The 26,062-nt window shown below is 47.5% G+C and overlaps 1 protein-coding gene across 2 annotated transcripts in view; it reads right to left on the reverse strand.

Moving 5' to 3' along the window:
- Positions 1–11,079, reverse strand: part of MTDH (metadherin) — a 37,219-nt gene extending 26,140 nt beyond the window's left edge. Inside the window, exons 1-2 of one of the 2 annotated variants that reach the window (XM_014611607.3) lie at positions 10,417–11,079; positions 158–262 (exon numbers count right to left, since the gene is read on the reverse strand). In XM_014611607.3, the coding sequence (XP_014467093.2) occupies positions 158–262; positions 10,417–10,821 (510 nt within the window). In that variant the 5' untranslated portion in view covers positions 10,822–11,079. The remainder of the gene's footprint in view (positions 1–157; positions 263–10,416) is intronic. The other variant, XM_059723858.1, reaches the window with a different exon arrangement.
- Between the last annotated feature and the right edge of the window lie 14,983 nt (positions 11,080–26,062).

The following is a 26,062-nucleotide window of genomic DNA, read 5'->3' on the forward strand; positions in this document are numbered from 1 at the left end:
CTGGATTTTTTTTTTAAAGTAAATTGAATCAGAGCTCTCTATAGCATGGAGAACCTTCTGTCTGCTTATATACAATCCTGGTTGGGGTCTTCAGGTATTACAAACATAAAAATATGAAAAAATAAAAGTTTACTGCAGTTTCAAATCAGGAACTGACCTTCTCATTCTTCTTTTCTGCATCTAGTGGCAGCTTCAGATTCTCTTTACGAGCAGCCTGAATTATTTCATCCTCAGATACTTCAAGAAGAGACCGTCCATTAGGCTGCATATGTAACAAAAATTAGAATCAGATTAAATCTGGAAAAAGTCAGGTGAAGAAAAGCTTAAGTTATGATTATAAGTACAGCAAGCAAGTTGAAGGCCAGCTGTTCTCTAGAAAGGGGGTCCTACAACCCATGGAGCCATTTGATCTAGACTGTGGACAAAGGGATTCAGTGGCAGGAAATTTCCCCATGCCATCACAGGGAAAAGCAGTGGTTGTGGCTGGGTCCTAGTGCCCAGCCTGACCTGAACGAGATCCAGCCCACAGCCTTAAAAGGTTGCCAGCCACTGGTCATGTATATTATGTGGGGGAAAAAACCCAAGTGCCAGCTGATTAATCATCTTCTAACATAAAAATGAATTAAATTCTTGACATAAAACATTTGCAAAATTTAAATGCACGCTTTCAGGAGAGAATCAGTTGGCCTTGTTTACTGTATGTTGTCTAGAAACAAGTATACCAAGGAGTAAATATCATTCTAAGAGCAATTTGATAACATCAGACTAGCAGTTTATATAGGCAATACCCTGAATAGCCACCGTCTTGCATGCCATACACAAGCATATTCAGAAAGGCATCCAAAGGAAGGAAAACCAAGATTGAGAGCAATCTTTTCCCTAACTTGTAACAACCAAGTACTCCATGGCATTCTATACAACTTGACTATTTTTACAGAAGACGAAGTGCACTGGTAGCATTTGAACAATCTTCTGCCTAAAAGTATTATATGTTTAGTTTCTTACTAACAAAATTTGAACCTGCCAAACTTGCAGGAACCTTAGCGTGCTGTAATCTAATTACATGCATTTTGGATTCCAGCTAGGTTTTGCTAAACGTAACAATATTTAAGAAGTTTGCTAGTTGGGTTTTACAAATGCACATATGAAACTGTCTAGCCACTGAACTTGCATATAAAAATAAATAGGATTATGCATGTTATTTCTTTACAGGCATGCACATGAAAGCAAGCACATATTGTATAACCTACATTAAAAACTGTACAAACATGAAAGAACTTTAGCACCCAGCCTTCTATAGCACTGTTTCTCATCCTGTGGGTCACAACCCAAAACTGGGTCACAAGAATGTATGGAAGTCATGAACAAACTTTAAAAATGGATTCTCCTTTAAAGGAGAAAAAGGTGAGGAACCATGGCTTTTCCCTGGCAGGCTGGCAGAGCTCCAGCCTGCAAAGGGCTGTTTGGGGCCCCCCATACCCCACACATACCTCCTGCCCCACACACTGGGGGAGGGGGGAGGGGCTGGGGCCTGGAGGCAATGGGTCAGGAGTGAGGGGCATTGGGTCAGAACTGGCCAATGTTTACAAATGGGTTCTGGTACAAAAAAGGTTGAGAGCCACTGTTTTATAGCAACATTTCTCAACAGGTGTCACAAAACAGATCCAGGCCAAGGGGATGCAGCACCATGTGGGCATCCCTCTAGCATGCTAGTTAGAGGACCACAAGGGATGCAAGCTGTGGTGACATACATGGGCTTGGGGGAGGTGGGCTATAGGATTGAAAGAATGGAGAGTCCCTGCTCTACAATATATTATTGTAACAAAACCATTTTATATAGAATTCTAACAGTATTACTGATTGTACGAGTACAAACTCCATCTCTGTTGAAGTCCTGGAAGACCAGCCACAATTTTTTGCCAAGCATACGGAATGAGGGATTAAAAACTGAACATCCCCCAACCAAATTTAGGAATGATTTTTCAGTACACCCCATCAGATACCAAGTCTTTAAAACTATCAGCTGTAGATGTTGTGGATTACTGATTTCAAATAAATATACTTAGATCTAAGCTATTCAAAGAACAAGGCTGGATTTTTAAAAGCAACCCCTCAAGAAAAGTCTCTACACTTCTACTTCAAACACTTTGCTCCACTCTTAAGTGTTCAGGTTGATCGTTCAACTCCTAAATACTGTACTAATACAGAGCAGCAACAGGCCATTCTTGCTCTTTTACTTCTTTAAACCTATAGACATATTACAGTCAATAACCTATATCAGGGGTGGCCAACCTGCAACATGCATGCCAAAAAGTGGCATGGGCAGCTGTTGTGTTTAGCACAGCAACAAACTGGGAAGGGGGCAGAAAGTACAGCAGATCAGGGAGGAGGAGAAGCAGATCAGAATGGCACTTGGGGAGGGGATGGAGCTTAGTTAGCGCCTCTGTAACTATTCCAAATTACTTGACAATGGATAAAATCTGAACACTGTGTAACCTCTGGATGTATTTACGCTTTTCAAAGCTAAAAATATACACGTATTCTCTCTTACAATTACTTTGAACTTTACAGAATGTACAACCTACATTCCATACAAAGGACGTGGTGAAGACTAAGTGCATCTTTTAGGTGGGCCCTGAAGTGAATTAAGGGAAGGCTGTTAAGCTGCACCACTGTCACTTGGATGAGGTTCTATGCTACCTCACCTTCAGGAGATAGATGAAAAGTGAGAAAACAATTTTAGGAAAAACCAGGATTAAGAAAGCTTTATTAAGAAGTTCTATTAGAGAATAGAACCTTAACAGCAAATTGAAAGGTACAATTTTAGCTTCAAGTCACCTTAAAAAAAGAATTAAGGTTCTGCATGACATTTGAATAAAAAAAGTCGTTTTTTATGTTCTTTTTGGTTACAGCCTATTTAGCAAACTTCTGAACTAAGCTCTAGGTCACAAAAATAATTCAACTTGTACTTTTTCCAAGCCTCATTAGCCATTTACCTTAAAACAAGACTATGTCAGAGCTCAATTATTAAAGATTTCCATAAACTCTTACACTCAATTCTTCATTTAAATGGTGCAAGGAGCAAACCTTGCTATGTTACATTATGCTTATTTTGATGTTGTGTACCATTGATATGATTTCCCTAACTGCAGAACACTCCGCATTACTTTGTGTTACCTTAGCTACCTTAGCTACCACGGCAATTTCTAAAACTATTAATAGAAATGGAATCATCATCTATTAGAACATCTAGTCTATCCTCTGCGGCAGTCAACATGCAGCTTAAAATGAGAGCTTAATATTGAAGCAACTAAATTTTCTGTCAGAAAATGATAAAGTCAGAATATCTTTCCAAAAGATTTAAGCAATAAGACCTAAATTAACAATATATCTTGGATGTAAAGTACCACTTCCCTACTCTCCTTGCCAAAACCAGACTGAAAGATTATTTTTCTTCCTTCTTATAATTCTAGTAACGTTTTACATCCCTTTAAAACCTGCTCACAGATATCTGTCAGAACCACAATCCCACTGCAACAATAAAGATGTTAGTTAAATTTCTTGTAAATAATATTCCCCATAATATTCTTTGAGCTCTCTCTTAATAAAAGTCCCCCACACTTAGAAGGAACATCAACTAGCATCTAACTCAGGTGAATATCTAGAGTTTAAGATATCAGGATGTAGAAAAGAATTGGCCCTATCTGTGTCATTCTTAACCTAAAATGTTTAACAATAGGGGTCAGTTTCTTAATTTAAGGTTTTGGAAAAAACTATTCTGATACACACTCACTTTACTTCAAATCCTCACTTTCATCCTTTTAAATGTTACTCTAGCCCAACTGTACATTTGTAGATAGAGCTTTGATTATAATATAAGCTGGCTTTGCCTCATTTAAACTTAGCCATCCAGTTCCCATAAGTCCTTCAAAATACTAATTAAAAATAATTTCAATTGAAATCTGATTCATCTTAAAAAGTTGTTAAGGGGGGTGGGGAGGCAGGGAAATCAGACAGTGTATGTCAGACCAATTTAAAATCACCAGACAGAAGCAACAGAACACAGGCAATGTCAGGGTGGATTTGATTTAAATCAAATCAATTCAAATCATGATCCAAGTCACGGTTTAAATCACTGGTCAGAAAGCCTCAATTTGCACTTTTTGTAGAAAACAATGATTATTCTTGTTGTTTGATATAACCTTCATTAAAATATTTCTAAACAGGGTCTCTTTTACAGGCTGGCAAGCCTGTTGACATGACAGGTTTTCCCTTCTACCATACTATTTCTTCACTAGATCTCAAATCAATGGACAGGCTATACTCAGAATCTTATTCCTCAAGACTTCTGGAATGGCCTGCTCAAAATGTTTCTTTTCTGTTTCTATTGCCCCTCCCTCCTTGCATTTATGTCCAGAATCCTCCTCCTTGCCCAGATCTATTCCACACCCAACAATCCTCTATTAAATTTAACTTCTGGAAACTTTGCATTTTTAGAGAGTTAAGGGCTACAGATGCACTGATACACCAGTCTGATATCAGATCAGCATGGGTAGAAAGAAAACTGACTTTGGGAAATTGGCTTTTTTTGCCTGATGAGGCCAATAAATGCCCCGTGCATGCACACAGCTGCAGCGCAGCACATAGGCAAGGAGGAAGACAGCCAAGCAGGGCAGAGAGCTGCATCCAGCTGGTAAGTCTGTTGTGGTGGAGGGGGGGGGCAGATCAAGGCCCCAGTGGTGAGGGAGGTCATGGGGCAGGTGCTGCCCAGTCACAGCGAGGTGGGGGTGGCTCCCACCCTGCAAGGACATGAGGGTGGGGGTGTGCTGCTCCAGGCTGTGTTCGGGGCAGGGCAGGCAGCAGCACTGGAAGCAGGAAGCTGAGAATTTTGGGGAAGCTGCAGCCTCCCCCGCTCTGCTCCCACCCCAACTGCAGCCTGGCCCAGCCCCTGCCCCAGCCTGCAGGGGCAGCCCACCCCACCTTGCACAGATCCGGGGGCACATGCCCCTCCCCCAAGGTGTGTGCAGGGCGAGAGCTGCCCACCCCCCACACGAGCCATTGCTCCATCCCACACCCCACCTTCCCAGCCCCAGCCCCCCCCTCCCTTCTTCACCGCAGGGGCCTCAATCTGTTCCCTGCCCCCATACCTCTTCCTTCCCCTCTCCTACCACAACAGACGTGCCACCGAGCTGCGTATCGGAAATTGGATTGGTATTGGCCAATATGCCTACTTAAGAATCAGCTATCTGCTTTGGCCTTAAAAATCTCAATCGGTGCACCCCTATGTAAGGGCTTGACTGTGTACACAAACTTGCAGAGACACAAGAGGGCTGCTGGGTAGGTGATCAGGTCTGTTATTTCTCATCTCCATATACTGTTGTTAACAAAGATGTTATGTCTGGAAACACAAATCCAGTTTGAAAACTGAAACTAAGCATCACAGAGACTCTTAATGGGATCTTCTAGACCAGGGGCAGGCAATTATTTTGGGCAGCAGGCTGCTTAATGAGGGTTGGTGAGCTGTTGAGGGTCACATGGGTAGCCCTGCCCCTTAACAGGTGCCCTGCCCCCTGGCTGCCAACTTGGGACCGGAAGTCCCACACCTAAGCCCTAACCTTTGCCACCAAAAGTCCTTCTCCTTGCTGCCTGGAAATACTCCTGCAGGGGGTGGAGGGGGTTGCCATCTTAGAACCAGAAAAACACAAATCCTTCTAAAAGTCAAACACCTACTAACATACTTGAATTATTTGTTATGATTTGTGTTGGTGTACTGTCTATAGAGGTAAGCACATAACAAAAAAATAAATCATTTGTCTTGTGTATTGTGGGGGTATGTGTGTGTGGCTGTGTGTATGTGGGAGGGCTTTGGGTATGTTAGGGGGTTGTGGCATTTGTGGTGTGTGGGTATGTGGCTCTGGAACATGCATGTCTCTGAAACACACTGGACTCTCCTGCAGTCAATGCAGGTAACACTGGGGGAGTGGTGTGTGCGTGTCTCTGCATGTGGTTTGTGCAGTGTGAGGGAGGATGGGAGGGGTGTGGGCCCCTCCCCCCTCACACTCACCCCATGGTACAGCAGCAGGTGGGGGCACTAGTACCTGGCTCCTGTGCCCCGTGAGTATGGGAGTGCTGGGGAAACAAATGGCCCAGTGAAGGCTATGCTCCTTGCAACGCTGGCCAGAACCAGACACCAGCACCGAACACAACAGAGTACACGCCACTGCTGCTGCCTGCCAGGGCTGCATGCAATGGGGGGTAGGGGAGGCAGAAGTGTGGAGGAGTCCCCATACCCCCCCCCCCCCCCAAGCTCTGCGCTGCTGCCACCCCCCTGGGCAAGAGCTCTGTGCTGCAACCAGCCACAACCCCACCCGTCACTTTCCCACCTGCTGCCTAGAGGGAGCCAAACACCTGGGAAGCCTGCAGCAGCAGCCCCTCCCCATGCTAGCCACACCGGCTCTTCCGCCCATGAGGGTGGGAGCAAGACATAATAGGGTATGGTGGGGGCAGGTGGAGGTGCCTCCCACCCTCATGGGCAGAAGGATTGGGCAGGGCACAATTTGCTGGGGGGCTCCACAGGCTGGATGAAAGTGCTTGGTGAGCCAGATCTGGCCTATGCGCCGTATTTTGCCCAGCCCTGTTCTAGATTGAGTACAGTCCCATTGGGTAGAGTGATTTTCTTTAATCTTTACCAATCTATAGAGGAGCCTCTATGACCCCCATAATATCAGCTGTTGTGACCTATTTATAAAACTTTTCTAAAAAGAAGTTACATGAATATATTGTTTCAAATAGTATAGTTAGAAGTTATAATCCCTATTCCATGATGGTATCTTTGAGCTCCAACATATCTTAAATTAAAACTATTTAAAAAAAAAAATCAAATATGAATCAAATGCATTTAAAAATCCAATTAAAAAAAATCCATTTAATTTTTTTTTTTTTTAATTTTTATCCACCTTGACATGCGTTCACATAAATGTTTTAAAAAGGAGTAAGGGAGCCTAGCTAAGTAAATAAAAAAATGATAGTGCAAATAATCACACCTACCTAGTATGTTGTAAAACCCAGTGCACCAAAGAAGGGTAAATCTAAATTCAGAGCTGTAGAACTGCCAATACATATCTACATAGTTATTTCTTATTTTACCAGATGTAAAAATGCCAGCATATACAGTGACTAAATTGTATAGACATAGGAATGTGAATACAAGACAAAGTAAGAAATAGCTATGCAGGTCAAAATGTGCAATTACAGTAAGAAGCACAGCATGTGTTGCAGTTCGGTCACATGACCACACAAAAATCTCAGCTCAGGCTGTAAATGTAATTTTTGATTTTTGCCCAAAGAAATTATAAAAATTCAATCAAAATTCCCTCATATAAGAGATGCACAAAAAAATTATGTTATTTTAAAAAGTCTTCTAAATTTAATATGCAACTAAAGCCAAAATGGCTACAGTTTGAAACTCAGTGTGAACATATTCAATTTACTCTGAAAATGTTAACTTAATAAATGGCACAAATATGATACATTTCATTTTTATTTTCATTTAATTTCATTATTTCTCAGGAATAATGCTGCCAGAGTAATCTCCATTTTATTTTTATTTTTTGGAGGAACAGAGGGAGGATAATATATACAAGGTACAGGTAAGGCAAAACTGATTTATCCTATGCAGGATCTGCTCTAAGAATGAGATGAACTTTAATCTATAGAACACACACCCCTTTTTTATCTCTATTGTGATACAATGTTCACTTAACAGTTCATAAGTATGTAGGCACCAGTTTCAAAGTTAGAAAAAAATACAAAGCATAAAGTTCAGCAAGCACACTACATATGTGAAGTTTTGGCTTGAAAAACCCACTCACTTAGACCACATAGGAAACTTTCCCAAATGTGTAGTAAATGTTGGCACAATGTAAACTTATTTTTTATATAAAAGTTTCTCTCTAGTTCCCATGGTTGAAAAAAACTGTATTTGGACGACTGAGATTAAACCAATGTTCTGTTATCGTCTTAAGTCTACAAACAGATGGTTCTAGAGCCACTGCTGCTCTGAGCCTTCCAAACCTTCTGTAGGCCAAAAAACTGGCCAAAGCGTGTTTGTACTTTTTTCCCCCCTCATTCCCTAGGAAACTGGCAAGAATCTTCAATTTTGTTTTGCTGCAAGTTTAGAAAGTCTCTGATCTGCAACAGAGGCAGGCACAGGGGAAAGGATTAAGAAAACTGAATACTGCAGCAAACCAAAACAAACATTCCCTTCACAGCACCAATAAAGCTGAGAGGTGTTGCAGAGAAAAAAGCTCCGTCTTTGTAGAGAAAAAGCTTTTAGCCATATTATTCTGAATTCAGGCTGAGATGGGAGAGAAAAGGAGAAAGAATACTTGTGCTTCCTGTCAGCACCCAGAAAGTTTATTACACATCTAACTAGCTAAAAGAAAATAAGAAATATCCAGCTGTCAGTCAAGGTCTAGGTACAAGATCCCACTATATAACTCCTTTCCAAGGAGCTAGTGAACACAGGAATTCACTCTTCAACTGGGCATTTCTGGGCAGTAAGACACCTTGGTACCACATTTTACAAATCCAGCTAGAGCTAGTAAATTTAATCCTCCAGCTTTTGGTAGAAGTATTGTAGAGATTAATGCCATAAGTGTGTTCAATAAGTCCAGTAAATACTTATGACTATTTGACTAAACCCAACATGGAAATATATTAAAACATTAGATTAAGTAACACACAATTGCTTAATTCCATTAAATGCAAGGGGCATAGAAGCAGCAGCAAAAACATCATTGAAACTTTTCAAGCTAGTCGGTGGTAGCATGAGCTGAAATTTCCTGTTACACAGCAGGCTCAGTAATTAAATAAAATTCTAATATTCATTTTTCAAATGCACACTGTCAATTCATTCCTTATTAAAATATATCACCTTGACTACGCCGTATCATCTTGTATCACCACTTTGATCTATTTGAAAACTAACACTGAAATACAAAGTTGTTTAACCAAATTACAAGGACAGCTGAACAATCTACCAGGACATTTTCTTAATGAAACTAGTCCCCTGGCACTTAACTGGACTAAAGAAAAAGGCCCACTGGACTGAAGTCAATAAATGTGCATACAGATACACTATTTTTTTGATTTCAAGAATGTTTGTTCATAACAGTTAAAAAAATATATTATTTTTACACAACATTCACTAAAGAGGCTCAGTGTTCATGGCTTTGGACTTTACTGATCTTGGCTAACAAACATTCTGTACAGTACATTTCATTTTTTCTAGCATATTTTACAATGCTGTATAGTATTTAATGAATCAAGAAACTTCACTGCAAGTTACCACTTAGTACACACTTAGAAGGAAATCACTGGTAAACTTTTTGGTTTTTTCCACAATTTTGGGGCCACATCAACCTGAAAGTATCATTTTTACTCTCTCCTTGAAGTAGTTTTAAGAATGCCTCAAAGGTGACCTGCAAACTTTGTGCTTTCTGTGCATGCACTGCTCTCCCACATACACCCTTTTTGCCTCTTCATGGAAAAAGCCTTAAAAAAAAGTTTTATTATTATTTTGATGCTGTTTTCATTTTTCTTCTGAATAATAATCTTCAGTCTCTTTTTTGGACTACCAGGGGCCCAGATGTTTACTGTGTGCTGCTTTATAGAAAAACAAGATGCTGCATGTTTAAAATCTAAATATCTTCTCTCTAAAAATGGTTATGAACCAAAATCTGAAAGTCAAACTAAAACCCATCCTCCTTCCTCCCAGGTGCTCAGCTTTCATGCTCTTAGTTCTTGACAATGCAGTATTTCACCAGCTCTAGTTTTTCAGTACTCTGACTGCTAAAAAGTTTGCTCTCTAGCCCCACATACAGCAGGCTAAACACTATCAACACAGACTGATCCCTACAAGGGATTTATAAAGGTTTTTCTTGGGGAAAAAAAAGCAAAGAAGCCTTTATAATAAACGGTTACTTCAGACAGAGCGCTCCTCACAGGACACCACGCCTATCAGATGGCTGCAGCCCCTCAGAAGTGTCCCTCTAATGATTAAGGACTTCACTGCATCTTTTCACCGACAGGAAGCACCTCCAAAGGAGCTGCAACTGGGAACCTGTTGCAATGCCCGGCAGGCGCTGGCTGCATTAGCCTCCCCCACCCCCGACTTGGGCAGCGCTACCACCGGCCCCGTGGACCCCAGACCCACCCATCTCGGCCCCACCCGGGGTTTTGCTCCGCAGCCCCTCAGCCTGGAGACCCCGCAGCAGCCCCAAGCCAACAAGGGCTGCTGCGCTGCCGACAGGCCAAGGAGGCAGCTCCGCCCGGGGCGTTGGCAGCTCCTCTCTCGGCGCCACGTGAAGCCCGTGCCCGGCCCTGTCAGCGCATCCCACGCCCGGCCCCGCTCACCCGCGCCACCTTCTCCGCCGGTCGCTTCTTGCTCCGCTTCTTCTGCTCGTCGCCCTTGAGCAGCGCCAGCCCGGCCGCCGCGCCCCCCCCGGCCGCCGCCGCCGCCTCCTTGCCGGGGCCGCCGCCCGCCAGGCCCAGCGCCGCCACCTCGTCCCTGTCGGCCGGACCCCGCGGCTGCTTTCGGCGGGAGGCCGCGGCCCGGAGCAGCGCGGTCAGCAGCAGCAGCCCCAGCGCGGCCGGCACGAGCAGCGCGAGCCAGGTGGGCAGGCGCTGCGGCTCCAGGCCCAGCTCCAGGCCCAGCTCGGTGCGCAGCAGGCCCAGGCCCAGCGACAGCGCGTCCCGCACCCGGGCCGACGCCGCCTCGGCCTGCTGGGCCAGCGCCTCCTGCCAGGCGCTCGCGGCCATGGCCGCGCTCCCCCGCCGGCACCGGCACCGGGACCGAGACCGCGCGGGGCGGGGCGGGAGCTCAGACCGAGCGCATCTCCCTCGCGCGCCGCTACCGCCGGGCCGGGCCGGGCCCCGCCGCGAGGAGGACTCGCTGGGCCGCTGCCCGCTTCGCCGCGCGTCCCCTCCTTCGGGCCGAGCGCAACGTCACCGCTCCCGCACGTCGGCGTCGCGGCGCACGCGGGGCGGAGGGTGACGTGGGGGCGTCGCGGCGATACTGGGGGGGTGGGCGCGTGAGCAGCCACTCTCCTCCCCCACCCCTGTCACGTGACAGCGCGGGGAGCCCTGCCCCTGCGAGCCACCCGGGGGCGGGGCGAGTAACCTCGACGTGGCACTGCGAACCCCGGCTCGGGGGTGGGGCCGTTGGGGGCGGGCTAGGGTCGCGTGTGACGTTGCCGTTCTCTCCTTCCCTGCGCCTGCGCAGGGGGGCTGGGGGAGGCGAGAGGACTGTCGGAGGCACAATAATGAGCTTAGTTGTAATGTCAACCTTTCACACTGTACAATCAATAATAGTAAAAGTGTTCAAAATGTAGGATTCGTAGTAGAGATGATCTCTCTTATTAGACCAACGCGGTTTTTGCAAAAAAAAAAAAAAACTTTAAAAAAATTTTTCTAGGAATTTTTTTTTTTTTTTCAAAAATCGTGTTGGTCTAATAAGAGAGATCATCTCTACTACGAGTCCTGATTGCTTTTTCCGCTAGACCAATATGGCTACAACCTGGATACCTGACAAAATGTAGGATCATTTTTGAGGCAGCTCATGGACGCGGGCACTTGTAAAAGCCAAGTCCCTCTCAGGGCGTCTTAACCCAGGGTTGGGTTTACTGTCAGCACTTTCTGAGGATGATGACTGCTTGTCTCCAAATAAATGCTTCAATTTTGACCCAGTTCTCAGTCACAGCCAAAAATATATAGTAAATAAGACTTTTTTGCATACTTGCTTGCATACTTTTTCAGTGTATATGATTATTTCATATTTCAGACCTGGCAATGCTGGGGGTGGGGGCAGCAGGGCTCTTGTCCCTGCGGGTGGAGGCGGCGCTGCACTGGGGTGGCTGCCTCAGATTTGCATCCTCTGCCCCTGTCTGAAGCTCACAGCCGAGTCGACCAAGTCCTGCTTCACGCACGAGACTAGCTCAGGCCAACCAAGCTCTGTACTTAGGGCTTGATGTTTTCCTGCCTCTTCTGTCATAGTTTGCCCCCATGTAAAGTAACTGTGGGATTGAGCCACGGAAGAGGCGGATGCTGCAAATGCCCAGCTTGCTACATAACACATAGGAAGAATGAGGCCATTTTGGAATAGGGGATTCACAATATCCTGATAAGTAGGAAGCATCCCACCCCCAGTCCCAATGGAAAGCTACTGAGATGAATGCTTCTGGCATCCTGTCTTACTCTGGGTTGCAGGGATACAATTCCCTTCTCTTCAGATTTACAGTACTGGCTTGTCTTCTGAGTATGGGTACATAATGCCTTTCTGCCCCCAGAAGAGTAGGTGCGTGTCCTTTCTTCTGAAACGCCACCAGTAGCAGTGCTTCTGCTTCTGCCCTTTGTCTAATAGTTGCACCATCAATTCACTCACCCAAGATGTGGATTCAGCCTGTTCAAACCCCTCTTTGGCCTGAGGAGATTCTGATCAATTGCAAGACATGGAAGGGATTCGTCCACCTCCTAGGGATGAAGGCTTGGCCCTGGGCACCACCTTGGCCTCATGTGCAACATGGCTCCTCATTCAGCCATCAAGCCTTCTGTGGGTTGGTGGTACCTCCCTCTCACTCCTATTGAGCCTATTCCAATCTGTTTCACTGAGCTGGAGAGAGAAAGCAGAGATTAGGGATCTCATCTGGGAGAGGCGTAACCCCAGTTTCAGTCCCTGCTCCAGTTATTTTGTTTGTTAGCTGTTTAGTAAGCTAGAGAATCAAAGTCATCCTTGCCTGATACAACTTTGATTATTCCATGTGAAGGGAAGGAGGGAGTAAGAATATGGTGCATTTCTAAAAGATTGGAGATGCAGGCTAGTATCTCTCCCAACAGAGGAAGAAACTGAACACAGGAACTCTAATTATTTTTTTTGGTTGGGAAGTCTAATCATTGAGCCATTAAGTAAAAACAGTGGCACAGGTGTCATTGTCATCATCTCTGGCTGACTTTGTGCTAAGCCTGATCTATTAGGCATGCTGTGAGAATACCTACTAGTTGGGCTCAGGCTCTGGCTGGGCTGCAACCCTGCACCCACCATCATGTATTAATCGGGGGGGGGGGGGAATGTGCCCACAGGCACCTGCAGCCATGGCTGGAGAGGACCCAGGAAGGAGTTGTGCACTGCCAGTGCTTTCTGCATAGCGTGGGGGGCAGGATTCCAGGGGGCCACATGCTGCTGCCACCAGCATTGCCTGGGGACTTTCTCTGCTGCAAATGGCCTGTGCGGTATTTGTTATTTCATGGTGTAAGTGTAGCAACACTAGGTACTTTCAGTAAGTATCTTGTAAAAAAATTAATGACTGGGTAAGCCAGTTAGTAAAACAGTGATTTTTAACCAGGATGCCAAGGTACGCTGGGGTGCTGCAAGATTCTTTTAAGGCTGGTACAGGGTACCGTTTAGACTTAGCACTGTTAGAGTTGCAAATAAGGTGTGCAGACACCTACACATGATTCACAAAATAAACCCAGAGATTTCAAATAGGAATCCATAGTGACAAAGCCATTCTGATATTTTGTCGTCTAAGTTCTTTGCAAAAATTGTCATTTTATTTATCTGTAGTAAAAAAACAGAGGGAAAGCTAAGACCTGCATTTTCCAAGGGTGTTTTGACTCTAATGTGGGTGGGGTGCCTTCATTCTAAAAATTTTGAGACCCACTGAAGTAAAGGCTAAATTTATCTGCGAGCTTAACATTCACAGTCAGGACCACATTTTTAAATGAGCTCAGTATGCTGGGTTTTTTGTTGAAGCTGATGAGGTTTTTTGAAAATATAGCTGTTAAGTCTCACAGTGGGAGTTTCATGTTACTGAACACTTTGGGAAGTGTTTCCCTTATTTGTATGCTTTAGCAAAAGTTGACTCTAACTTGGTCCCAGATTTGGTGGGGCTAGTCTCTTAAAATATCTGGTTACCAAAGCATTATGAGTCCTTTCAGAATTTTAAACTTTGGATTCCTAAACACTGATTTTGCTGTCCATCCAAAGCCACCTACTTTCCAGTGCTTTTAAGGGACATATTTTTAGTGAAATTCTTCTAAAGTCAGTGGCATTGTGCCAGATATTAATTTAGTATATTATTATTTCAGTTTGAATCCTTATTCGTCAAGTTTTCCTACTGCAATCACCATATTCTGCAGTCCTTTTCCTTAATTTATTAACTAAATATCTATTTTCATGTACAGTGTTTTTGGTAAAAATGCATTGGATATTTTTGTCATGAATTTAGGGTATATTGTAATACTAATCAGCTTTTCATTTGTTTTAACAACATAATTATAATCTCAGCCACTATCAAATACCAATGTATTTGCTTTTATATTGTAAACACAATAGCTCTTTCATTTGCAAGTATTTATTTGCTGTAAAAGTTCTAGCAATAATTTTTGGCAACATACTTCCAAACCTTAATTTTTCATATTACTAACTCTTGACTAGCAGCCAAATGCTGCTTCATTATCTGTAATTGATTTCCACTGAAACAATGCAGCTTGCAGAGATAGATATCTCAGGAACAATAATTTTTTTTAAATTTCAGTGGGCTTTAAAGAGTAATATTGGTATTGCTGAAAAAGTGACAATTCTTAATATTCTATAAACCTTTGATGCTTGGGAAAACTTATTGTGTAATTTACTGTTTACCATAATGTTAGTTGTGGATCTAATTCAGCTATCCTTACATGCTGAATAACGCATTGCTCTGTGTGTAGTTCTGTTGCTTAAATCCTGTTTTTTTCTATAGCGGTGGCAGAACTGGGCTTTTTATAGTAGTCAATAATGGTGGAATTTATCAGCAAATATTAACCAACAAAACCAATAACATTTTAAATTAAAATACATTATCAGAGCAAAATGTTTTGCTTGCATCAGAGGATATCATTCTGGCAACAACTAGGAATGTTTTTAAAAGCATAAGATATTTACAAGCTAGTTGTTATTATGCATTATAAACTAGCATATTGAAGGCACTGCTGCAAGAATCCTAGTGAAGACTGAATTCCAAAATACAATCTATTAAATTTAAGAGCAGCTTAAACACTCTAAAAGCAGCTCAGTGGCACCACCAAGTGGTAGCATCATTGATTTCAGCACAATTCAAGGATATAGGTCTTGTGTAGGAAAAAAAAACGGTTTTAAAATCATGTTAGCTGCCTCGGGTAACTAATAGGGCTGTGTGAAATTTTGCCGAGTGTTTCGTTTCAAAGCTGTTTCGATGTGTTTTGAACTCAAAACAGCAAAATCAAAATGAAACAAAAAGCTTCGAAACAGCTTTAAAACAAAACGAGGTCACTCAAAATGTTTTGAAAGTTTCGGAACATTTTGAGTTTCGAAGCAGCCCGGTGGCAGGAGGCAGGGGAGAGCCAGGGCTGCGCTCCAAGCGGTTCTGCAGCCCCATGGAACTCAGCCTGGCGGCAGGAGGAAGAGCAGAGCCCTGGCTCTCCACACCTCCCACCGCTGGGCTGTGCTCCATGGGGCTGGGGAGCTGCTCGGAGCGCAGCCCAGCGGCAGGAGGCAGGGAGAGCCAGGGCTGCGCTCTGTCACCCGCCGCTGGGCTGAGCTCCATGGGGCTGTGGAGCTGGTCGGAGTGCAGCCTGGTGGTGGGGAGGGCCAGGGCTGCACTCTGACCAGCTCCACCAGCCCCACAGAACTCAACTTGCCCTCCCAGCGCTGCTGGACTCCTCCTGGGGTGTGGCCCCCTGGATCTGTGTGCTGGATAACAGGAGGCTGCTGCTGCTGACAAGTGTCATGAGTTTTGCTTTAAACAGTTTGAGGTGTGGTTTCCCAGAAACCTCTGCACCTATCTGCTTGAAACCTGGCAGGCTTCATGCCCTCAGAAGAAGCTGCTTTTCCTGTAATTTTCATCTGATTCAGGCAAGAAATTACAAAGTTTTAGGCATTTTCATGATTCTTTGGGTAGATATGATATCTTTTATTAGACTATTTCTAAATAATTGGAAAAATTGTTATTTGCAAGCTTTTGGTCACAAACACCTGCCTTCTGACATAGGGAGAATCTGCTGGTGTTTGAGTGCTCTCTTGGGTGGTATTCCTAGTATTCTACCCAGGAGAATAAACAAACACCAGCAGACTCTCCCTATGCCTGAAGAAGGGTGTTTGCGCCTGAAAGCTTGGAATATTTTTTCCAACTATTTAATTGGTCTAATAAAAGATATCACATTTACCCAAAGAACCTTGTCTGCCTATTTCTGTGACCAACACAGTTATAACCAATACCTAAAGTCAATGGCATTGTGACAGATATTAGTTTGGTATACTGTTGTTTCAGTCTGAATCCTTATTTATCAACAGTTTTCCTACTGTAATCACCATATTCTGTCTGGTGAGGCCAAGAGAACACTGAGGCTAGGAGAACCCCAAGACACTGGCACAGCCCTAGACCCCTGGTACGTGCACACTGAGCCAGGGACCCCTGCACCCCTGGACTTGGGCACAGCCCTGTGGACCCAAGCACACCCGGACTCAGACCACAGCGAAGACCCACCTACCTGAGCAGGAGCTGGTATACGTGGTTAGGGTGGTGGGGGCAGAACTTTGGGCCTGGCTTGGCATGGAGGCAACCCTGTCATCTCCATGGCTCAGCCACTGCCAGAAGGTACCTGGACTGTGTTGATCTGGGGTGCTGGCAGTGGTTTTGGCTGCAGCTGCATGTTCCTAGAGCACTCATGCCTGTGGCAGGAGCTGCAAGTATCCAAGCCAAGATAGATAAGTGAATGTCTCTAGAAACTTCAGGAGCAGGCAGGACATGTCAATCCACCTCGGGTTTAACAAGCAGAAACCCCTGTGCATTTCCATATCTTGGGTCCATCAGGTGGGAGCTCCTGGAAAATTTGAAGTCATGGGCCACTGTGAAGCAGGCCACTCTGGCCCAGTGAAGCAGGGGCCATGGCCACTGGCCACTCTGAAGCAGGGGCCATTTCAAATTGGAATGATATGGAGAGCCATGCACACATCTATCTCTTTGCAGCCTAACCCTCACTCATTGGCAGACACCTAGACCCCATGAGCACTGCTATATACCATGGCAAAGCCTGGTCTGTCCTCCTCCAACACGCAGCCCATGGCACACAACTGGGCCAACACAAAGATGCAGGATTTCCTTTCCATCTAGGGCAAGCAGGAGATCCAGGAGCAGCTCTGCAGTGGGCACCTCAACAGGGAAGCGTTTGAGTGGCTTGCTGAACAGATGCAAGTGCAGGACCACAACAGGGACTAGGTGCAGTGTTGGGTGAAGACCAAGTGAATGATGCAGTAAAAATGTGTGTCAGAACAACATCTAGTGCCAAAAACCACACCATGCTCTTCTTTGAGGAGCTATCTTGCTTCTTCATCATCGTTAGGGCTATCTCCACCCTGCACACTTATGGCACCACTGGGGAGATGCAGAAGCAGTCTCTGGCAGGGCCCCACCGCAGGTGGTGGTACAGGAGGGCCCTGGAAAGATGGAGGGCTGGGTACCCAGGACCAAGGACCCTGGGGCAAAAGGTGTGCTGGTGCTAATCTCCAGCACATTGGAGGAACCAGAGCTGGAGATGTGTTTGGAACTGAACTTCAGGTCCCTCAACCTTTTCCCAGGTGTCATTGAATCCATGGACTCTACTGTAGAGGGCCCCAGGGCCAGCTCTGACAGCATGTTCATCACAATCCAGGACCCTGACACCATGTCCTCCACCTTGTGGGCACGCTCACTATAAGTATCACTCTCCACTGGGTACTCAACCCCACTAGCTGCAGGTGAACACATGGCACCAGGGACAATGTTTCCTGCATTGATGCCATGTGCCACATACCAAGGGTATTCCACACCTGCTCCTCAGACATCTCTTCAGTGGCCCCCTCACAGATGTCCAGAGCGCCTGTCAGTTCCTCTGGTTCCAGCACAGTAGGCCCCACAGCACCTACATCCAGTCCTCTTATGGTTCTGGCAATGACTGTGGCAGTGAGTCACCGAGTGACCAGAGCCCACTGCCTGGCAGGAACAGCTCTACTCAACACCTCATGGCTGTGAACATGACCCAGCTACTAGGGGAAGTGCAAAGCCCCTGGAGGGAAGCGGTGATGAACATGAGTGGGCCATGGCCAGCAGGGTGGGGAGATAGCAGGCTGATGATGCCCTGCTGGCCCTAAGCCCTCTATGTAAGCCTGTCTCCAGACGGTACCCAATTGGACCTAACACCATTCCCTCCCACTTGGGGACTGCTACTAAGCCATCATGGTGGAACACCCCAGAAGGGGAGTCCCGGTGTATGGACAGAGGGAGGTAGGGGATGATGAAACACCACCACCCCAACTGCTCAAAGCACAGGACCCAGGCTACTATTTGGGCAACATTTTTCATTCATCATTGGGCAGGAGACTCCCTTCTCCCCTCCCCTCCTTGAACACAGACCAGAGGAACCCAGTCCTCCTGCTTGTTCTCACAGATGTTATGGAGGACACAGGCAACTGCAATGAGATGCAGCAGGTACTCTTTGTCCACCTTGAGACGCCTACTCAGAGCCCACTAACATGCCTTGAGATGGCGAAAGGATACATTTGCTCAAGCATTAGTTGATTGTTTCTTCCGAAGGTCCAACTGCCCTGTGTAGGGCTTCAAAAGCCAGGGCAGCAGTGATTACGCCAGGTCTGTGATAATGAGGGGTGGGATGAAGACTTCACTGACATCAATACTGGAGATCCTGGGACTGTAGCATCTGTTCTCTTTTGGGAGGAAGGTGGGGAGTTACAGAAGGGGAGTTACATGTGGGTGCTACTCACCCAGCTGGCAAATTTGGGGGTGAAGTGGTCCTAGTGGTCAACGACATTCTGCAGGATGATATAGAAGAAGCTCTTCCAGTTGATGAATTCCTTGGTGTCTTGGAGTGGGCAGAGGAAGAGGATGTATATACCGTCCATGGCCCTAATGCAGTTTAATGAAGCCCATATGGCAAAAGTCAGCAGCCATCTCCTGTAGGTTGATGAAGGAGATGAAATAGTTGGCCAGGATGTTCAGAGGCAGATGAAACGTTGGCCACCCCCCAGCAGCTGTTCCAGCCATGGATTTACCCATGTCAAAATGGTCAGTGGCAGAGCAGTGGGTGTTGGGGTAGCCAGCTCCCAGATGACAATGGCCACCTGCTTCACCAGAGGGAAGGGATTGCTTGCTGCTGCTGCTGCCTGCGGGTCAGCTGAGCAATTATGTCCGTGAAAGTGCCCCAGCACATCTAGAAGTTCTGGACCCACTGTTCACCATCCCAAGTACCCAGGGTGATCCACTTCCACCAGCTGTGGCTGGTGGCTGGGCCCAAATCTGCTACTTGATGGTCTGGAGGTGGTGCCAGAGCACCTGGGAGTCTGTGGTATCCTGGCATTCTGACCAGCCATAGTGAAGGCACTGGACCAGTTCAGGATTCTTGGCAGCTGCAGGGTGCAGTAAGTAGCCACATGTGGGACACATGGCTTCTAGCTCACGGACATGAAGGTGTATACCATTACAACCATCTGCCTGGCCATCTCCAGTCAGGCCCATGTAATGTAAGGCTTATAACGCATTCATTGTTAATTAATGGTAGTGTCACATCTGCATTTGTGTTTTACAAAGTGAAGGCATGAACCCAACCCCACAGAGCTCCTAATTCTGGATGCACCTAAACTGTATAGGCATCTCACATTTTGACCATAAAATTTCCTAAGCAACTAGAATTGTATTTCAGCATGACCCCAGTCAGGTGCTAAATTGCTCAATCTTCTAATTAAGTTTAATTAGGATCTAGAAGCTAAACAGTCCTCTGCCTAAGTCTCCTCAGAGGCCTGATCCAGTAAGCACTCTCAGAACAGACCTCACACACACCGACAGGAACAGCTCTTCCCAAAAAATGCTCTAATTACGTGGCTTTTACTTAAAAGGTTGGCCCACAGTTACCACATTTTTTAAAAGAAAAGCTTGATCCTCTGTGAGTTCTCTTAAGGAATTCTCATGACAGGATTTTGGACTGTGGATCCCAAGGCATCTTCCTGCAGACACGAGTAAGATGCTTAAGACCAAGAGACGGCTGGGATTTCAGACGCACCTTGTCCTCACCATTCTCCTATTGACTTGTTTGGGGCAGAGCTGTGTCCACTTGACATTGTCTCCCCTCCCTCTCCCCAGCTCTGCACACAGGATATTTAGGATGCCATTCTATGGCACCTCATTTTCCTGCTGCACTGTGTAGGGAGTGTAGGTACCTCACACCGGATTCTGGATTCTACTGTAAGAGCCAGCTGCCTGTAAGTTAGGTGCTGCTGTGCCTAACTTTTTTAGACAGGGCTGACCCACCATTTTTTTTGAGCTCCCTGCAAGAAATGGTTTTGGGGCCCCCTGCCCCAAAGAAGCCAGTGGTGGCGAGCAGCCGGATGCACCCTCCCCCACCCAACATTGAAAAGTCTGAGGGGAGAGAGGAAAGGGCCAAGGGTGGGGGAGCGGCATTGCTTGGTGCTGCACTGCCCCAGCCACCTCCCGGCTCCGGCCCTGGCTGGCCCCGGCCCTGGCTGCGAGGGCCCAGAGCCAGGGCCTGGAGTGGGGTCAGCCTTGGCTGCACTGCAGGACTGGAGGGGATGGAGCCTCTGGGACCCCTGTGCCTGCCCTGCCCTGCATCATCCCCAGGAAGAGCCCAGTGGCTCCTTCAGAGGCGTGGTGCCAGGCAGCCAAGGGCGGGGAGGGCATGTGGCCCCTTGATCTTTGCACAGGAGAGGGCGGGTTGCAGTTGCAAGCTGGGCTCTGCCTCTGCTCCATTTCTCCGTGCGTCATCGCCACTGCTTTGAAAGTGGCAGGTGCCACCATGTGCATCCTGCCACTGGGAGGGCCGGGCAGTGAGGCACATGGCAACGGGCGCTGTTTTTGAAGTGGCAGCAGCAAGTTTCAGAGATACAGAGCAGAGGCTGAACCCAGCTCGCAGCTGCGGCCTGCCCTTGCCCGTTCAAAGATCAGGGGGCCACGTGCCCTCTCCCTGCTTGGCTGCCTGGCGCTGCGCCTCTGGAGGAGCTGCTGGGCTCTGACTGTCCCAAGACCTGGCCAGGCTGGGGCTCCAGTCACAATGAATGGGGGCTGGGCCAGGTCGTGGGACAATCCCTACAGTGCAGGAGGGAGCGGGCCAGGGGCAGGGGTGAATGATTCGCCCTTCCTCTACCCCACTCTTTCCTACACTGTGGGGGTCTTGATCTGCCCTCTCCCCAAGTCCATGGAAATAAAAAAAACAGATTAAAAGAAAGTTACCTTTCTGTGGCTGGGCCGGCTGCAAGTGTACAGGGTAGCTCAGTGTGCCTGCCCTTCCCCCACCACTATATGATCCTGCAGCCAGGCTGCCCTAAGGCAATGCCTGCTGCTACCCTGTGTTTCGGGGGGGATGAGCCCTGTTAGCCCCCCCACTTCCACTGCCCATGTGCAAGGGGCCCCTTAGCTTCGGGGCTCCCTGAGGATGCAGGTTTCACAATATAGGATGGGCTGGCCCTGCTTTTAGATGTTTTATTCCTTTATTAGATTTAGCCCTAAATTCCTGATCCTTCAGCCATGGAAATGGACCACTTTGAAGTGGTAGTCATCTCACTGAAGTTAGCCAGACTAATTTTGTATTAAGCATGTGTGTGAATTAATCCAACACTTGCCACAAATCTTTTGGTTCTTCTCTACTTAACGGCTGCTGTTGTTATCACACTCTCCTGAATACTAAGGTGGTTAGGGTGTCTTGCATCAGAGATGGGATTTCAAGCTCTACTCTGGATTCATGCCAAAAACGACCCCCAGTTAACCCAGCTGGAGTTATATGGGCTGGAGGGTCAAAAGCAGCCTGACATGATGCAGCCTGCTACGTTGCTGTCTGGTGTGCTGTTGACTACAGGAAATGGTTCCCTTATCCACACTAACCTGATGGCTCTGGAGGACCTTTGACTTGAGCTTTTACTCAATGTTAGCAAAACATTTCAAAACTTCTGTTATTTTTCCTTTGCTGTTTCCTTACATAGTCATACATAACAAATCAGTTTTAGGACCCCTACTGAGGTTCCCCAAGCCTCTTGCTGGGCCTGTGTGGCTGACCATGCCCTGCAGGGCACCTAAAGCCTTAGGGGATAATTGCATGGCTCCAGTCCTCCCTTACACCACACGCAGGGCCAAATTAAACCTTTGTCTAGGGCTCTAGGCAAACATTCATGGGCCCTGGGCCGGTCAAGACCCACCTCTTCACTCCAGCACCGCTACCCGTGGGGAGTGGGGCTCGGAGCTGCTGCTAGGAAGCAGCTGCCATGGCAGCGAGGCCTGCAGAGGGGAGGGGAAGAGAAGGGAAGCAGAGGTGGACGGGGCCATCCATGCCACTGCAGAGGGAAGGACTGGGGGCCCTAGGCATGTGCGTAGTTTGTCTATCTATTAATCTGGCCCTGACCACACCCCAACCCTCATGGGTGTTATTGTAATGCTGATCTCCTGTTGGGCTTTGGCTTCCTTGGCCTCCACCCCTTTCCTTTCAGCTAGGCCTTCTAGCCTGGGCCCACTGTGTCAGACCTGGCTTTGAGACACTAGCTCTAGTTGCTCCCCTCTCAGGCACTAGGCCCTGTCTGATGGACCCCTGGCCCCTGTCTGGCTGTGTGGCCATGCTCTCTGCCCACTCTGGGCTCAATAGCTGTTCAAGTCTTGAGCCTGCCCCTGGCAGGGCTCAAGGTGATCGTGTGCCCCTCAGAAATTAATGGGAGCTCCATATACTGCCCCTACAATCCCAACCCAAATCACTGGTGTAAAACTAACTCAAACCATAAGCCCCTGGGCTTGAACATAAACACCAAACATACCTCCCAGCCTGGGCTGCTTGTATGCTCCCTGAGCCCCACTGTTCCTAGAGCCAGCAATGCAGTCAGTCTAGCATCCCTGGTAGCTCTTCTGGGCAGGAGCTCCTAAGCCTGCAGCCAGCAGGGCTAGACTAGATTGCCAGCCCAAGCCCTAAGCTTATATTCTCCCAGGGCCCTGCCCCCTTCCAGTCAGGAGATTGCCTGAGCTGCTTGCAGGTTTCTACTAACTGGTTTAATTTGCCATGGCAACCTGCAGCTGCTGCACCCAACCTAGCCTGCAGTGCCCTCTCGCTCAGCTGTTTCTGCCTTAAAGGAACAGAGAGACCCAGGCTCTCTGTTTCATACCTCCCCCCTTACTTATGGTCCATTAGGCAAGGGAGGGTGTCAGGTGCTCAGTCTTTGCCAAGTTCTCCTAATCTTCATCTTAGGTCAACGGGCACAGATTTTCCCATCTCTTATTGAGGGGTTCTCCTAACCTAGGATCCCAATCTACCCACCTTGCCACCCCGGTGTGTTCTGGCAACTCTAAGGCTTCAGGGACCTCCATTCTCTATTTCTACTGCCCCTGAGAACTTCCTGATCATTCTATCTTCTCCCCCTATTGGAAGTCCTCCCTTTGAGGTCCAAGTAGTCTATGACCTCTACTATTTCCTGGGCAGTCTCTTCATTTTTATACTTGACCACCCCTCGGCCACCGGGTCTCCCCCCCCAGAGTCTTTGTACAGTTCAACAAATGTAACGCACCCTGTTTCCTTTTTCAGTTGGTCCTTAATAGTCCACCAAGTAACCCACTCAGGGAGGTTATTCATAAGCACCCTCCTGCTGCTCAGAATTGTCCCAATCTCAGTTCACCATCTCTTACCTCCTGAACTAGTGTAGGGTTCACTTCTCTTATCCTGGACTGTACCAGCTCTTGGTTCATTCCCGGGCATGGTGAGTGATCTCTGCAGTCTGCATCAGTGGCTCTTGCCTGAGTTGCCATGTTCCTCTTATAGATAGCAGGACCTCTGATATATTCTGCAAGTCTTCTGCTCCCCTGCTTACCCAGATACGGCTGTTTCCCGGGTTCTCCTGTACCCCAGGGTATTTTCCTCTGCAATAGCCTCTCGGCCTCCATACTAGGAGTACAGGTTTTCTTCTCCCCCTTAAAGGGTGTGTCTGCAGCATGGCCATATATGATATCCAGTACAAGCACAGCAACATGCCCACTGACCTCAAACCCCACTGTAGAAGCCCTCACCCCATAAATTTCTAAGGGTCCTACCTGGAGTTCCTGGGACTGTGTGCTTCACCCTCTGGCAGGATCTATTTTTCCTTTGGCCAGAGTCCTGCTTCTCCAAAGCAGGTTCGGACTCACTCTGGGCCTGTTTCCCTAGCCAAGGGCTGTGCGAGATGGCTACATTTTGTTTTAGTTTCAAATTCGGCCATTTCAGAGGACAGTTATTCATTTCAGTGTTTTGGATCACTGTTCCATTTCAATTTGGCTGAATCTGTTTTGGAGTTTTGATGCTGTTTCGGCGCTGATTCGGAGATTCAGATCAGCCAGGGAGAGACAGGCACAGCCAGGCAGCTGCAAGTTCTCCCACAGCTCTTCTGGCTGTGCCTGCCTCTCCCTGGGTTGGGGGGAGCTTGAGGAGAAGCCACCATGGCTGCCCTGCCCAGTTCCATCCCTTGCCTAGACCCAGCCTTCTGACACTTAAAAAAAAAAAAGCCCTGCACTAACTGGATGTAGCAGCAGTGATCAGGGCCTCTGAGGGCTTGTGGCAGAGCCCCCCATATAGCGCGGGGCAGTGGGGGGGGCAACGCAGATAGCCACCCCCCTGCCTGGCATCCATGGGGCAGCTGCCTCATGGTGCATGTACAGCATGGCTTGGCAGGATGTTGTGCACTGTCTGGGAGCTGGGGCCTGGCTGACTGCTGGAGCTGCCCTAGCTCCCAAACAGCATACGGCGCCCTGCTGAGTCATGCTGCACCTATGTCAGCTACCATGTGGGTGTCAGGCAGGGGGGGTGGTCCCTGCTGTCCTATACTGTGCAGGAGGGCTCTGCCATTAGCCCTCAGAGGCCCCGATAGCTGCTGCTGCAGCTGGTGAATGAAGGGCTTTTTTTTTTTTTGTGGCTACCCTACTCAGCCCCATCCCCCACCGAGCCCTAGCCTCCCAGCACTTTAAAAGGAGGGCTGCAGGGCTGTGCTGGACTCTTCCTGGGGGTGCCTCCAAAACATTCCAAAACATTTCAGATGGTTTCATTTTGAATTCGGTGTTTCAGGTGCCAAAATGGGCTGAAACACCTCCAAAACAGAACAGCTGCCAAAAATTTGCATAGCCCTACTGTTCAGCCTTCTCTGGGGTTTCATTCTGATGCCCTGGTACCCATGAGTGCCATGTGCTCTCAGAGGCTGAGGTGACATAGTTTCATAGTTTGTAGGGTCGGAAGGGACCTTGACAGATAATCAAGTCCGACCCCCTGCCATGGCAGGAAATAGCACTGGGGTCAAACGACCCCAGCAAGGTGTTCATCTAGCCTCCTCTTAAAGACCCCCAGGGTAGGAGCCAGCACCACTTCTCTTGGAAGTTGGTTCCAGATCCTAGCCACCCTGACAGTGAAGTAGCGCCTCCTGATGTCTAGCCTGAATCTACCCTCTGCCAGCTTGTGACCGTTATTTCTAGTCACTCCTGGTAGTGATCAGGGGAACAGGGTCTCCCCCAATGCCTGCTGGTCCCCCCTGACTAGTTTGTAACAGGCCACTAAATCCCCACTCAGCCTTCTTTTGTGGAGGCTGAACAGGTTCAGGTCCCTTAGCCTCTTCTCATAGGGCCTGCCCTGCTGCCCCCTGATCATGCGGGCGGCCCTCCTCTGGGCCCTCTCAATGCTGTCCACATCCCTCCTGAAGTGTGGCGCCCAGAACTGGATGCAGTACTCCAACTGCGGCCTGACCAGTGCCATGTAGAGGGGGAGGATCACCTCCTTGGACCTGCTTGAGATGTATCTGTGGATGCATGACAAGATGCGGTTGGCCTTCCTGACTGGGTCCCCACATTGTTGGCCCATGTTAATTTTGGCATCAATAATGATTCCAAGATCCTTTTCTGCCTCTGCACTGACAAGAAGGGAGTTCCCCAGCCTGTAGGTATGCTGCTGGATCTTCCTCCCCAAGTGTAGCACCTTGCACTTGTCATTGTTGAAACCCATC

Source organism: Alligator mississippiensis, chromosome 3, assembly GCF_030867095.1.
Source record: "Alligator mississippiensis isolate rAllMis1 chromosome 3, rAllMis1, whole genome shotgun sequence".
Lineage (NCBI taxonomy): Eukaryota > Metazoa > Chordata > Crocodylia > Alligatoridae > Alligator > Alligator mississippiensis.